Source organism: Thermobia domestica, chromosome 3 (assembly GCF_964235325.1).
Source record: "Thermobia domestica chromosome 3, izTheDome1.hap1.1, whole genome shotgun sequence".
NCBI lineage: Eukaryota > Metazoa > Arthropoda > Insecta > Zygentoma > Lepismatidae > Thermobia > Thermobia domestica.
In genome coordinates this window covers 157,845,936-157,863,100 of record NC_137456.1, presented here as the reverse complement: position 1 = coordinate 157,863,100, position 17,165 = coordinate 157,845,936, and the positions used below count along the sequence as shown (strand labels likewise).

The window sequence follows — 17,165 nt, the reverse complement described above, 5'->3', positions numbered from 1 at the left end:
TGGCTTAAGCAGTTTGGCCTGAACATTGATCAGTCACTCACTCACGACTTCTACTTTTATATATATATATATATATATATATATAATATAAATTATTATTGGCGTTTAAATAGATAAAGTTTTTTGGCAGTTGCGGACACAGGTATTTCTAAATATATAGCCACAAGGAAATTTTAGATTCTCTATGAAAATGTAATAAAAACTCCCTGATGCTGTAACTTATGAAGGTCATAGCCATGAGATGAGCAGGTGTTCAAATTCAGAACAGCGCAGCGGTGGGAATTGTTGGGGAAAATATGTGATAAGTACCTAAGTAAGAATTAACGTTTTGTACAGATGGACGTGAAAAGTGAAGGGAAAACTTGATTGGTTTCTGGGAAGTGTGTCCTTCTTTCTCTTTCTGTGCATATTTTAAGCTGTTATTCTTGGATTTGTATTTCATAACGCGTCTGGTGAAGGCGATGTTACATTGCCGAAGCTGTTACACAAGTATTATTATATTGACTGTATAATATTTGGAAAGCTATATTGGACAAAATATAAGTTTTGTGTAGTAAAAGAAAAAAAAAAAAAACTCTTCATTTGGAAGAAACTGGATTTTAAAGGAAAACATAAAGAAGGTACAAAAAAGTGCAGCACTGGATATACGGAGAATTGTGAGAAACTTCCTTCAAACTCCAGAGTAAAGGGGAAAACAGAGAAACATCTATATACTTCGATGGACCATGTATTACTATATTGCCTGCTCAAAGAGGAGTAGAGAAAATTGATTCCATTAATAGTATTTTGAGTTGTCAGACAATATTTAAGTTTTCTAAATTCATAGTGTTCTAAAAATACAAAAAGTGTAGGGTGTGTAAATTAAACTTAAAATAGGCTTATGTGTAAATAATAAATAAAATAGGCTTATGTGTAAATAATAAATAAAATAGCCTTATGTGTAAATAATAAATTCACGTATTCTTGCAGTTATTTTATTTCTCATTTCTTTTTTTACAGTTGCATATACATATTTTGTTTCATAATGACGTTCTAAGCGCCATTTGTAATGTAATTATTCTTACGTAGGCTTTCTTCATTTTGGGTGGTTCACTAGTCTCGGAAGGTGCTACACTTTTGGTTGCTGTTAATTCTATACGGAAAGGTGCTCTAGCTCAAGGCATGACTTTTATGCAATACGGTAAGTTCACCATAAAATCTTTCTTTTTCTTTCTAGGTATTTTGCAAATATTCATGATTCAGTGTATCAGTACTATGTGTATATTTATTTCATTGAAGAAGTGAAATGTGAGTTGGAGAAGGCGTACTGGCATAATATTTGATCCTAGGTGGATTATTGAGTTGATGAGCGTTATTGGTATAGTTTTCTTCTATATTTATAATTCCACTATACTTCCATTATCTATTTGTATTTGCCATAATATTTATTAGCATACAGAGGAAAATGGACTACAAAGAATATATTACTTCTTCATTCAGAAGTCAGGCAGTGTTGGAGAAACTTAGTAACTAAGAGTTACATTATTGTTATGTTAAATAATTGTATAAAATTCTGGAAATCTTTATTTTTACTACTTGATTTATTTATGGTGCGTTACGTTTCTAAACAAATAATCAATATAAATGAAAAGTATTAGAATAACAGCCCAGAAGTACGGACATCCATGTGATGCACTCTAATATCTTGTGTACATAGAGGTCCTTTGAAAATGAAAGACTAGAAGAATAAATCAGAGGAAATGATGGCAGTGATCTTAGCCAAAACGCGTACCACTCTCAAGTGGTGACTGGGGTTAGACTTTGTTCTCTTTCGTCTTCTCATGTAGCCTCAGACCGCTAGTTGGGGAACTGTCAATTAATAGTTCTGCTAGTCGTCGACTGACCACTACTAGCACTTACAATCTACTGTAATGGTTAGGTTTGGTGATTACAGAACGCAAGGTTAAGTGGTGGTTCTGAATTAGTATAATAATAATAATAATAGCAATAAGACACTGTAGTAGTGATAACAGATATATCAGGAATATAGAAAAACTAAAATGAAATCTTAGGTGATTAAAGCAAGTGAATGATTATAGAAGAATCTGTGGAATGGCAATACGGGAGGAAACGGAAGTACTCGAGAAAACCCACGGATAGTGTTGTCCACCATGAACTTACTTGGCTGAGGATCTAACCAAAGACCCTACGCACCAGGAGTAAGCGCTCTAGCACCGAACCACTGTGCCTACAATCAGTAATATAGGAAAGCCACAGTTATTAAAATTATAGAAATAGTTTTTGTGTATGAAAACATTATTTATATCTACATTGTGATTTTAGAAATAAATGAAATATACTTAAAAACTACTAACTATGGTGTCATTTGAAGGCCGTTCCCTCATTTGTTTACCAGTGAAAATGATATGTAAGGTAGCGGTTACATTGGAACAGAATCGTACAAAATTTAGTCGTGCAAACTGTCACTAACGCGCTTGAATTAAATAAATGTTGTTCATAGACTTTTATTTATTCGAGTAGGGCAAAGGTAATGCAACCATGTCTATAAATATAATTTAATTTGAAATCACTATATGAACTGATAAGGTGCATATTTAATAATGAAATACCAACCTTGAACTCCATATAAACATGTTTTATTAATTTACCGTCTGCGCTTCGATAACTCTTTATCATCATCAGTACGTCAGTATTGATGAAATTTTAACAGCTGTTAAGGAAGTATAATATGTTTTTCCCTAAGAACTGAAAAGTTCACCATTATATGAGATCACGAACCAATGTAAAAAATTCTTAAGTCATGTAACGATAATGATGATAAGGAGTCATCGAAAAATATACTATTAAATTAATGAAGATGGGTGCTGAAGTGGAGTTCAAGGTTAGTGTTTCAATATCAATTACAGTGAAACCTGTCTATGTTGGCCACCATCGGTTCCATCGAAAAGTGGCCAACTTAGACAGGTGGCCAACTTACAGAAAATAAGTGTGATTTGTGTATTTTTAAAATAGGATTACTTGATTGTATTACTTGATTGTAAAATTTTAATAAGCAGTGGCACGACAGCTACTTATAAATAATGTATATACAGTAATCATAAAAATATACAGTGCTAGAAAATATTACTATAGTATGTAAGATCGCCGATTTCTCTGTTAATTTTGGGGGGGGGGGGTCATTCAGATGCAGAAGGTATATATATAAAGATTTTAAGACAAATTGAACTCAAATTATACAAAATATTGAATACTCATAAATAAAATTGGGACCACATGAGCTTTGGGGAGCCCAGGTCCCCTCGGTCCCCCCCCCCAGGATCGGCGCTCTTGATAGTATGTTTAATATATATATGCATACCTTTCTCTTCCTGAAAACTAGTCTGGTACATTGGATTATTCGGATTGAAAACACAATAACACAAACAACCATGAAATAGAAGTGTATGTACGCTGTTTATTGAAATTGATATTATAGCACACTGAGTTATTCAGATTGAAAAGAAGAAAAGCTAAGTTATAAATTGAGAAATTCATATGCAATTTATATGACTTCTTTTCAGTTGTTACTGGATAGTGGTTCATTCTAGACATATTTGTTTTATTCTTTTTGGCAGATATGCACATTCTAATATGCACATTAACTACCTCTTGTTAATGAGCTAGAAGTGTTTCCCTCGGAGCAAAAGATGTTTTGAGAAAATCTTGAGGGAATTCATATCTCAAAACCTCCGCTACCTTTCGACATGCAGTCAGGTGCCAATAAATGACAATTGAGCTTTAACTTTGAGAATTTTCCGGAATTACTAAAGTTTCCCACTGATGAAAGGAACCGATATAGCTAATGGTTTTACCAAAACAGACAGGGTAAACAAATACGTACAACCATTTCCTAAATTCCTGTACGTGCTGTTTCTTATTCACAACTTCCTTCACCACCCTTTTATGAGGGTAGTGTTCTGGCCATTGACCTCCAAGAACAAATCGTGCGAATCTGTGCTTCTTTGTGTCCAGTCACAAATACAGAACATCTGCCTCTCATATAGGAATTAGAAAGAGTTAAGAAAAATAACAAAATTGTATTTTTCGTGGCCAAGATACGCAGGTAAATTTATCATTATCATCATAGGGTAAACATTGCTTCAGTGTGGCCAACTTCCAAGATAGACAGGTGGCCAACTTATAGAGTAGTAAATAACGAACGTCTTATGGGAAAATGCAGGTTCAAGACGAACTAGGCCAAGATAAGCAGGTGGCCAACTTAGAGAGGTGGCCAAGTTGACAGGTTTCACTGTAATTTAATCCATGAGAGTTCGTACGACCAAATTTTGTACAAATTCTGATCAGTTAACTTAAGTTTAAATCATCGATCGACGATTGATCAAAATAGTATTTTTTTCTGACTACCACCTGACCGACTTACACCGGACAGTTCGCCGTAAGTCGACTACTAGCTGTATATGTACTTGGAAAAATCAATTTGAAATCATTGAATTAGTTTCCCTGAAACAGCAATATGTATATAATCTTTTCTTTCTTCCAAGCATGTGTATGTATGAATATAGCTGTCAGTCTACTTGTTTTTCTTTGTATCTGACAACAAGTATGAAATTAAACAAATATCTAGAAGTCACATATGGTCTCGTTTTCAGTTCCACAAAGTGCTCTTTGCGGCACCTCGTATATGTCGACATCAAAATTCTTTTGGTAGTACATAATTTAACATTGCCACTCGTAATATTAAATATTGCTTTATTACAATATTAATATTCAGAAATGTAACTTACAATATTCAAAATATGTTACAAAGAAATTCATATTGCAAACGATAAGTTATCAAGTTTACCAAAATGAGAATTAGGTTGCTAATAACAAAAGCACCAAATTAAAACCAACATGTAACTAACCTTGAATGTACTCACTATATTGTATTATGAATTGTTGGTGTGATTAGATGTTCCATTTTTTCCATCTATATTCTATTACATAGTAATTTTTAATAATTTAGTCTGTTTTGAAATTTTCAGTTACTCGTGGTAGTGATCCAAGTGTAAATGTAGTAATGTTAGAAGATATGGCAGCAGTTTTGGGTGTTGGAATTGCTGGAGCATGTATGGGGTTGACGGCATTTTATAATAACCCAGTGTACGATGCCGTTGGTTCCCTCTTAGTCGGAGGTCTTCTTGGTGTTGTAGCTTCTTTTATTATTTATACAAACGTCGCAGCATTGGTTGGCAGGCAAGTTATATTTTAGACTGTAAGTCTTACTCGTGAACTGTGGAATTCACTGGATAGCAGAGAATTAACTCATTAGTATCTGTATACAAGGTGGAGTTAAATTTCTTGTAATAATTTAATGATGAACTTCCCAAAAAAATACCATATTTGCGCGAATATAGATCGCATGCGAGCATCTACTTTTGACACGAGATTATAGAAAAAGTAAATCTCGAATATAGGGCGCACCACTTGTGAGAAAGTTCAATTAGACAATACTTTGAGTTACGTCTCTCCCCCTCGCATTCAGTTCCCGCATAACTAAGGGTGACTCATTACCAACAGGACAGGTTTCAGTAGGAAGTTCAAGTAGGAAAAGAATCGATCTCCCCCTCCACTTCTTCAGCTCCCGCATAACTAAGGAAGACTCATCATCAACAGGACAGGGTTTGCGTATTGGGAGGTCTGGTGATGTGACTAATTTAAGCGACAGTGTAAATAAGTTCAAAGTTGATTTATTCGAGAAAAGTTTATCATTTGGTTTGTGAGTGGCGATGGTAGTATCTCAGGAATACGTTTTGCATATAACTTATGGTTAAGAATACTATAAGTACATTTATAAGAAATGTTTTCGATGCAGCAATTATAGCCTTGTATTTCTGATTGGATGCGTAATAACACTTGCGAGGGGTAACATTCAATATACGAGAGTTCCTCTGTGCAGCTTATATTTCCTCTAACTTAACAATTCCACTAACGTTGTAACATAATTCATTCGTATATTTCAAGTTAGTAACTTTCAGGCTGTAGGGAATGCAAGACACTATTAGAAAAACTTAGAATGAAACACCACTGGACTCTTCGTATTATACAATGTTCACTCTTTGTTTAAATTTTACCTTTTGAATGTGTTTGAAACTAACAACTGAAATGACTTCTGAAATGGATGAAAGATCAAGTGACCGTCATTTTATAAGTAGAAAGATTATTAATATTAAATTGTCTGTCACATTAATTTCAGAGAATAAACTTTTTTTTTTTTTTTTTATTTATTTATTTTAAATAATGTTTATATATTACCCAGTCAGTTCCCTATTCAGCTAAATTTTGGCGATCAGTGTGGATCCAAAGGGCTCTAATCCAAACTTTCTCGTTAATTTTTGCTTAAGTAACTTATATGATATGCGAGCAATGTATTGTATTATTTGTAAAACAGTTGTTCCTTTCTACATGAGTATGATTATCTTCGTTGTATAAATTATGTACTGTTTCTGTTTTCCGCTATAAAGATTTTCATTCTTTTCACTTTTTAAATCTACTAATCTTTTTTTTTTTTTTTTACTATTTTTTTAAATCTGAAATCTACGTACTTTTTAAGATAAAGTGAAACATTTTAGACCAACTTTTGTCAGTGCGTACACATACATTTAACAGTTGTATATGCTAAGTCCAAAATATACCATGTTTTTGCGATTTTAGAAATATTACCTATTGGTTAATAAATATTAACTTTCATTATTATTTAATTATTTATTTCAAATAAAAGCTATCGTCAAAACTCCTGCTTGTAATTATGAATTTTTTTAAATATTCTTATTTTGACTATACAATGATTTTATCATTATTTTGTTTAATAGGTCCATTACTACAGAGAATCTTGACAAAATCAATGCAGCTTTAGAATCAGATATAATGGTTCGTGCCATCCATGATGTGAAAGGTATTGATATGGGAAACAATTTAGTTCGATACAAAGCTGAAGTGGATTTCGATGGCAGGGAGTTAACACGAAGCTATCTTGATAAACAGGATCTTGAATTCATGTTACAGGTATTATTTTCTGATTTTATTCGTTTGTAGATTTATTCCTAGACCTGTTATTCAACTTTGATTACCCGAAATCTCCATTGAAAATAATTTGGAGTAGGCGAGTTGTAAGCAAAGTTGTCTTTAATTTGTATGATTCCTTGTTCAATTCTTAGCGATAATTCGGTTCCCAATAGTCTGTTTTGATCGTGAGATGTCATACGAAACAAAGAAGCAAATGGAATATCTTCCACTAGCTTGTAGCAGAAGTAGGCAAATCCGTTAAAATATAACATTCCGTCTTGTGAGAATTTATGAAGTTTAGAATGCGCAAACCATATTGCAGCAGATGACAATATTCGTTACCGCGCCTTGAATTCCGTCGCATGGAAAGATTTTACGTCATGCACTCAAGCTTAAAGAGTTATTCTTTCCGCCCCGATTTTTCAATACATATGTATACAATATAAATTTCTTTTTGTTTTGATCATGTACTTCTTTCCATTAGCTTAGTTAAATTACTATTGCCCAAGCTCTGCTTAGAAGTCTTCCAAATATGGATTTAACTTTTTTGGTGTGAGAATAGCTAAGTCACTCAACCAGAAGTGGAAGTACATATTTCTCTTCTTTACTCTTCATTAATACGTAGAGAACGAAGGTATATGTATTGTAGTGTTTGTTTTGATTGTGGTTGTGAGTGTACCAGGCATTAAACTGGTTGCAATAAGTAAAAATTCAGTTACGTTTACATTCAAAGTAGTATTCTTATATAATGTTAACAACTTCTACAGTAAATTATTTAATTACAGCTTTGAATGGTTCAAAATAACTACTGTATTTTTCAACTAGCTTAAGAATACGTTCTTCACTTGCGGAAATGCGTTCTTACGGAAATTCATCCTAAACTCGCCTCTCAATCCAGTGGCTCACAAAGTATCTTCCTGCATACATCATATTGAAATCTACACCCCGTTGTGCACACCATTTTGGAGTAGAATGTCCTAAATTCATGTGAGTAAACGATACTTCCGAATTTAGTTTATGAAAACCCCGTGAGACAAGTTTCGTAAATTTATGTCCGATATTTTAAAAGAAACTGTACGCTAATAACGTAGTTTTCCCTTCCGCCTTCACCCTTTAGTTTTTTTTTAATCATACAAGAAAACAAAATGTCGTATCATGTGTATCATTGGCAAAAGCCATTATTTACCAAAATTCGTGTTTGTCCTACACTAAAAAAGGAACACACAATAATATATGTTAACGAACAATAGTGTGCAGAACGCTTTACCGAGATCCGTTCTTTTCTACCTGATGGAAACAGCGAGCCATATACCAAATTGTGAAGAAATGTAAATTAAATAACATATTATTACCGTTTCAATAATACTCCCCAAATAAAAAAAAAAAAAAAAAAAAAACATGTAGTGTTACTCTTATAATTACAGTCTTTCACATTCGTTCGGGGGAAATTTTCAAAATTAATTTCAAAATGAATGATATGTTGTTTTATTTAAGAAAAAAACTCATATATCCAAGTATCGTGATTTAATATTACTGATTCTGAAGAAATGCATACTTAAGTTCCCCCTTTTGATATTTTTTTTTTCGGACGAATTTGGAAATGTTGTGCAAATGATTGTGATGTTTCTCTGCTGTACATCAAGAAGCCCCCATGTATTAAATGTCGTGCCTTGTACTCAGTAGTGAATAATCGTATTTTCGGAAGCAACAATATCTCATACGTTAAATTTCATGATTTTATGTATAACAGTTCTAAGAAACACGTAATAATAGTAAAATTATTCTTGTAATAATTCCGTTATAATTTTTTTTTTTTTTTTTACTTAACATATAGATCCACCTTTTTATTGTTCAGTTTTCTAGAGTGAAGATGTCATATATAATGTACACCATTATGAAATGATGTAGTTTCATTGAAAAAATTGGTCCTGCAATTTTTGGAGCAGTCAGCTGCCAAATATACGTATAGTATCGTTAAAAGTTTTATATAATAATATACCTAGGTAGATTACATATAAATACTGAAGAAGATAAGTTCTTTATTAACTTAGCAAAGTATATTTTTTCCATTTATAAATTTTGGAAAGCTCGTACTTATTCATCACAAATAGATTTTACACATTGATATGTTTTTCATATAAGACTGTTCATAATTGAAAGCCGTTGGTTAACATTTGCTTCTGAAAGTTCCATTGAATATGGACAAAATTGATTCATAAAGAGTTAAAAAGGAAAACTTGACTCTTAATACAAGTGGTACCAGATATGATTTCTCATGTTGGCTTTCTAATTACTGTTAGTGTATAGAAACATGTGATATGAAATTAAACTAACAATAGGATACATAGTCTTTGAATCTATAATTTAGGTTTCTGTAAAAATAATTAATATAAAATAAAAGCCAAATAATTTTGTGTATTCTTGAAGACTATATATACACAAGGCATTGGGAAAAGAACGCCTGTCTTAAGTAAATTAAGGATTGATTAAAAAGTTTTTCAGGTGATTGGCTGTATACGTAACTAAAGCAATTACGTTCAAAAGGAATTTAAACGTGAGTAAAATGCTGAAAACATGAATTGTTATACAATATGAAATAAATTGAGAAAATAAATTGACTAACACATGTCTCGACATAAAAAGTTTTCTAATAATGTATGTCCTTCCTTTGTACATGTGCTAACTGGTAATATTTGAAATTACTGAAAATTGATTTGCTTTTAGACTGTAGAAAGGCTTTTTGAGCTCCTTTCTCCCTGTATGGTGCGCGTAACATGATGTAGAGCCGGGCTCGATTGCCGGTAAGAGCTCATGTAATTCGGATCCCACGTTAAGGAGTAGGCCCACGTCTCATATAGCCTCGATGCTGAAAGGAACGTTAAACTCTAATTCAACCTACGAATCATCATCAGCTTTAGGGAAGCACTTTGGCTGAGTGGGAGAACGATTACCTCCTGTGCATGGGGTCCCTGGTTCGATTCCCGGACATGTAAGGTTTGTAGTGGATAGCATCGTGTCCGGGAGTGTTCTCAGGGTACTCTCGTTTGTTCCTATATTTTCATCCATCAATTCTTCCATCATTCACTTGCCTTAATCATCCGTCTCCTTTAACCTACAGAACATATTATTATTATTATTATTATTATTATTATTATTATTATTATTATTATTATTATTATTATTATTAATGTTGTTATTATTTTACAGGAAGTGGCCAGTTTTAAAACGATTGATGAACTAGAAGCTTTTCTTTTGAAGCATGGCGAAAATATTGTTGATTTACTAGGTGCAGAAGTGGATAGGATAGAGATGAAGTTACGGGTAAGTGCAGAAAAGTAACGTTTAAGTATTTCTGTCATTTCACTTAAGAACCAAATTGTCTTGGAGAAAATGTGCAAATTAAGTACTCTAATAAGAAAAAGAAGTATCTTACCTTATTTTTTCACGTAGAAAAAAGTGAAGTTACATTTTTCATATTATTGTATTCAGTAATTAAGTTCTAATGTCGTCATTGGAAGGCCTTCGACCAAATGTCTTGATACAGGGGATAGCTTAATCTTCTATCTTTATCCTAGTAATTGACATTATGATCGGTGGTAGAACACTCACCTCTGGTTTATGTAGTTCTTAGTTTCATTCCGGCTTCCTGCAATTGAGCTTTGTGATGGACAAACACCGTGTCCGTGGGTTCTTCTACTTCCTCCAAGTTTCTTTATTCCACCATTATCATCCACCTCATTATCACTGTTCCCCTTAGCTTCGGAGCATAACGCTAAAGGAAGAAGAAAAATAAGATCGATTGATTAGTTGGATTGACTAATATAATAGGCGTTTGAGCAGTGCAATTCTATCGATACCATGTTGACAACGGGAAAAAGTATAAACTGATATCAAACAGAAGGTGGTTCACTGTAGTCTTTAGTCATTCCTCGTTCCTGTCCAATCCAGATATATACAGAAAGAGATCGGTGTTCAGAAACTTGGAAAGTAAAACATAGTATAGTTGACACCCATTATTGGGCTGTGATTTATTTCTTTACAGTAGACGTTCTAAGTAACCAACTTGCTCATCAGCAGTTATCAGTCTCGTGAACGCTTTACGTACTCGACACGAGAAAAGCATTTTTTGGGTAATGGATCAAACAATTTTCTGTATAGAATATGATGATCTGTGTTTTGCAACTTATTTTTAAAACATTGTATCAGCTATTTAGGTCGTTCCATATTGATTGAGACTGTATCCCGTATAGAACATTTATGTTGCAAGGAACGAAACTAAACCTGTGCCTGACAAGAGATGAACTACATGCCGGCCGTATTTAACATTTTTGCTCACAAGTGGGGCACTAGGCACATATTTGTCTGACGCAGTGTTGATGTGTTCGTTGATAAGTGAGGCAGTTTTCGAATACATTGTGAAAAACCAAATGAAAAATGACAATGATGGTCAAAAGTGGATCACGTGGTTCTTGTGGAAGGAAAGTTTGCAGTGTTCACTTTATCAGCCCCTGCTACCAGTATGTGGTGCAATAGCTCCAAGTCATGCGACTGTATTCTGCTGCGTAGCTGGTTTCACAGCTGGAACAGCGAATGCTAAGAAAGGAAATAGATCGTGAGGAATCCGTGAATGGCAAACTCCAACGATGATTCAAAAAGTGAGCGACTCCATAATGAGTGATAGGCATACGATTGTAGATGATCTACAGAATGCAAAAGGTTTGAGGAGGATAACAGTCCATTACATTGCGTCACAGAATCTGAAGATGAAGAAAATATGTGCGCGCATTGGATGCCGCATGCAATGTTGCAAAGATTTATTTTATTGACATTATATGCTGCATATCCAGAATAGCTTTTTTCTTCTTTTTTGGTTTGCTCGTTTAGTGACGCAGGATGAGTCTGTTTTCACTTATATACAAATATACACAAACGCGATGCAGTGGAAGCGTGCGGTAAATCAACGCCTTAAGAAAACATATCATTGTCATGTGGAAAGCAACAGGCTTTTGTGGTTTGGAATGAGGATAAAATTCTGCTCGTTGACTGGCTTCCACCTCGTGCCAGAATAAAGTGACACATACTGTGAACTCATCCGCCGACTGCGTCGAGTAATTCAGTAACAATGAGCAAGGAAATAGGCTAAACACGTGCTTCTGTTACATGATAACGTAAGACCATACACATCCGCATAGATGAGACTCACAGTGAGAATTGGAATTCACAGCGTCCACAATATTCACCTAGTTTTCCCTTCGAATGACGCACTTTTTAACAAAATGAAACAGCCTCTGCGGTGACAGTCCTTTCCCAATTCAGACGCTTTATATACCTTTGCCCGCGAGTGGTGCCATACATCTCCGAAAATGTGGTTCAATCAGGCAATCAAAAAAACTTTCACAACGATGGCAACTATGTTTCTAAGTAAACGGAGAGTACGTGGAGGAAGTGTGAGCATTTGCCTTATTTCTTACGGCCGCAATCAGGTTAGTCTCAATCAATATGGAATGCCTCAAGTATTGACAATCGATTTTATCACAAGTTTTTTAAAATTTTTTTAAACTTTCCTTTCTTATCATCAAAACCGTCTTCCTGCAGTACTCGTATGCATTTTAGTGTAACTTGTTATTCGTGTTTCTCTCAATTATTGAAAATATGTTAGTATTACACATTTATCTTTTTAACTTACATAGTTTTATTTCCATCAATATCTCTCCTTTCTTCTTGTACGTTAACCTAATTAAATACGGTGTTCTCTTTTTCACATAACGTGGGAACTCTACTATACTCGGGAACAGCCAATCAATATGCAGTATTTCCTTTTCTATATTAAACTGAGTACAATTGGTCACTATACTTTCGTAATAGGTTTGGAAATCCACATTGTGAGCAGTTTTAAAGTTATTATTTACAGAGTGTGTAACTGTCTATATACATTTTCAGCATAACTATATGGATTCTGACTCGTAACAAACTTTCTGAAATCCTGTTAGTTTTTCACGGGTACTAGAAAGTTTGCAATATAATATGGTTGATAAAATAAGTCCATACATGTCTTTCTTTTATTAATTGACTTCATTTACTTCGTTATGCAGTGTCAAGGTTATGAAGGACCCGAGGTAATTCAAGGCATATTTACGTGGGCTAGAACGTGGGACTTAAATCCGGTACAGTTGGCAGATTTACATACCATCGTGCAAGATTACTTTGCGTAGAATAGACTGTTTCCCACTATACTATGTTGTCACTAAGGAAGACGGATTACAGAACAACGGTACAAGATTAGGTTTTTATATTTATTGTAATAGCCACGTAAGATTATATCCATATTTTTTACAAACTGATTTTTGACTGTTTACTCTCCTCTATAATGTAGTATAGATTCGAGTTACAAAACCAATTGAAATAGTTCCTTAAAATATTGGTACAATTGCATGGCAAGTCATTTTCAAACCATAACAAGTTGAAGAATGGGAGGCTCAAGGAATATTTAAAATCATAGGGGATAGTTCAATATTGATTCAACACTCTCAAAACCAACTTCTGTATTCGTAGGAAAATTAGGAATTGCTAATATGCGTAGATTAATTTTCTTCCGTGGATGAAGAGAAAGTACAAAAAGAAGAATATTGCCGTAAGCCAGTAACAGAAGAGCAACAATGTGTCTTTGAGTCTTTGTTTTTTCTGTGCTTTTTAATTTTGTTCAAGAAACATATTTTAATTATATTCTATTACCGTGAACCTCTCAATGGTTGTTGTCAGCCTCCTTTTGTTTTGTTACTTCTATCCACGATAGAGAATCAAACGCGCACTCTCTTTGACCAGTCCGGAGATGAAACTACATTGTGCAGCATGTGTGTCATCCACTGTCATGAACTATTTAGTGAAAAATAAAGTAACTCTGAGTATATTTGTGCAGAATTGGAAGGGCAAGGTCTACAGAATCGGACAAAAATTCAAGAAGTCCTGCAAAAGTGGTGAAACCCAAAATAGAATTTAGTAACACCCAGTCAAAGAATTATTTCCCATCAAGTGCATTCTATAAGAGAAATATTTTCTACAGCTTGTTTTAACGCCCTGAGTAGCAAGTTCATTTTTCCGGATCTTTCAAGATGGCCACTTTACCTGTATACGACTCAATTATTAATAAGTATGGTATTTCACTATGTAACATCGGATAAGCTTTCTTGACCCATCTGGAACTGCGCTCATTCTTGTGAACTGTTTTCACTACACCACAATCTTCTCCATATTTGGTAATTATTTATTGATGAATATCAACCGCCCTGATATATTCTGCAGTTACAACTGTAATCGTAGTTTGTTCATTTGTTAGAGGAATTCTCCAGTCGAAGCGCCATGGCGTCTTCATATATTCATTGAACAGGTGACGGTCCCCTTCACTATCACAATTGTTGTTTCTCGACCTTGTAACAAACAGAATACGTTATGATAAATTCGTGAAGGCTCTCGTTAGACGTTTTCGTATGTTGTTCTATATGTTTTCTTACAATGTATGTACGGAGTTCTTTTTGTTTGGCCAATGATTTTTGTTGGGAATATGGTTGAATTGTTCAAAGCAGTCTGTTTATTCCATGAATATACGTGCTATGTGTTTTGGTTGCTGCTTCGCTGTTAAACACATAACTGAGTTTCCTCATGACTGTATATTTAGCGCGTTCGTTTTTCATGCGAGAAAGACAGATTCGTTTCCTGGTTGGAACATTTGGGGTTCCGATTCCATGGTAAATCTGTAAATTCACATCGCATAGCCTCGGTATTGTATTTAAATAATGTTAAACATGTAGAAAGAAATAAACTTTATAAGAATTTTCTTCGTGACAATCGTTTCATGAATTTGCTCATGCTTTATTAATAAAATGTAAACTGTTCATATAGTTTACCGTATTTTTACCGTGTAGTAATTGCAAATTATTGTAGAAAATGAAAACTCATAAATATTTAATTCGTTTTTACATGCGAGTTAATATTTCTATGACATTTTATAATCTCTGTTTCTCTTTTCTTGTACAGGAACTTCACCCAGAAATCCGGCACTGTGATCTTGAAATTCTGTGAAGAATTAAGACTGTGTTTAGTCGTATAAGCCTTGTAAATAGATTGTAATATCTGTATATAAAATACATATTTATTTTTTAAACTTGCCTTTCATAAAGTTTGTGTTGGTCCAGAGAATTATCTGTACCGAAAAGTGTGTTTTAAGTGATGTATATGACATGATAAAATCAAAGAATTTGCTATTGTTTTGTAAGCATGTAAAACAAAGAAGAATGTATTTGCAGACGATTGCGTGCGAGTGTATGTAATGTGTGCCAAAACATTGAGTGCGAAAGCATTTATAAGGGAAGTCGAAGCGAGACAAATATGTTAAAGAGTATGTGATGTCATTTTTATCATTTTGCATAATTTTTGTTGTGATTGACGATAATTGTTTTACGGGAATACATGATTTTTATAGGAGAGTCGAGCTATATGTTATGTTTGCAATATTGACAGTGTCTTAATTAATTGTATTTATTTTTTATGAAGCAATCACGTATAATATATGTTTTAATTGTACACATTTGTTCATAACTGTCTGTTCATTCCTAGAGCGTAACATCTTTGGTTGATTATATTGTTGGAAATATTCTTTGGTAGCAGCAAAATATAATTGTATTTAAACCTGTGAAGTGTACATATAGTTTGCAATAAGAAATTCAAAGATTTATGTTGCAGTTGTTGGAAGTATTAATATGTGTATCACTATGAGATCTCAGTTAAACATAAAACAATAAACAAACATCATAGACTTTTATTTTCGTAGTGCATTTATACTATATTAAAAAACGTATGCGTGGGTTTTCTTCGGATCCTCCCGTTTCCTCCCACTTTATTCATTCCAGCATTGCATTCATTTCTCATCATCAGCCTAGCCTAGCCGACTTAACCGTGGGACGTGAAAGTGAAAGCTTTTACGAATAGATATATTAAACAAATTACAAATAGGCATCATTTCAGAGTTATTTTGCCGGTTCGAATTTCATCACATTGATGTTAAGGGATACTCAGGATATGAACTACTGTAACTAATTTCTATGTTACCACATTTGTAATATTTGACATTCGTGGAAATTATAGTAGAATTCCGTCTACTTCGGCACTCAAAAACAGCATTTGTAAAATAAATGAGAATCTTATTGCAGAGATGATTTACTTCACTAAACTTTGGACTGTTGACCGGCATAATCTATATTATAAAACTAGCCAAAGTCTATATTATAAAATTGAGAGTAACTATGTTGGTGACTCTTAATCTGTTGAACCACTCGATCGATCTGGATTAAATTTTCAACATAGATGAGATTCGGAACTGCAAATGTTTTTATCATTTCAAATTGACAGTAAATCTTAGGGGAGGGGAAGATATAAAAATAAAATAAAACTTAATAGCTCTTGAACTAAACTTCCAATCTCGATCAAATTATTAACATAGATGAGGTTCAAGCCTGGGATGTATTTTATCATTCCATCTGGTGCTTGGGGTTCCGGGTTCGATCCCAGCCCCCGCCAAGTGAACTTTGTGGTGGACAAACACCGTGTGCGTGGGTTTTCTCGGGGTTCTCCCGTTTCCTCCCACTTCCTTCATTCCACCATTTCATTCATCACTCATCATCACCGTCTCCTTTAGCCTAACCGGCATAACCGTGGGACGTAAAACTCAAAGATTTCATTTCATTTTTTTTATCATTCCACTTTGAGTGAACAACGTAGGGGTGGAGGAGGAGGGGAGATATACAAAAATCAATATAAATAAAAATAAAAGTGACTAGGTTTTAACTTAAGTCTTGAACCACTCAACCGATTTCAATCAAATTTTCAACATAGGCGAGGTTCTGGACTGGAAAGCTTTTTATAATTTCACTTTGACGGTAGAACCTACGGGAGGAGTATATATATATAACTTAACTCTTGAACCACGCAACCAATCTCTATCAAATTTTCAACATAGATGTGGTTTGGGCGTGGAGTAGTTTTTAATGTATCATTTTGATGGTAAAAGTTAGGGAAGGGGGAGGAGAGGAGGAGATATATAAAAAGAAATAAAACTTAATATGGTTTTT

The 17,165-nt window shown here is 33.9% G+C and overlaps 1 protein-coding gene across 1 annotated transcript in view; it reads left to right on the top strand.

The window, feature by feature from the left end:
• ZnT49B (solute carrier family 30 member 9) overlaps window positions 1-15,846 on the top strand; it is a 64,506-nt gene extending 48,660 nt beyond the window's left edge. Inside the window, exons 9-13 of the mRNA XM_081751925.1 lie at window positions 1,069-1,180; window positions 5,025-5,235; window positions 6,852-7,044; window positions 10,252-10,365; window positions 15,076-15,846. Of these exons, the coding sequence (XP_081608051.1) occupies window positions 1,069-1,180; window positions 5,025-5,235; window positions 6,852-7,044; window positions 10,252-10,365; window positions 15,076-15,120 (675 nt within the window). The 3' untranslated portion in view covers window positions 15,121-15,846. The remainder of the gene's footprint in view (window positions 1-1,068; window positions 1,181-5,024; window positions 5,236-6,851; window positions 7,045-10,251; window positions 10,366-15,075) is intronic.
• The last annotated feature ends 1,319 nt before the right edge of the window (window positions 15,847-17,165 follow it).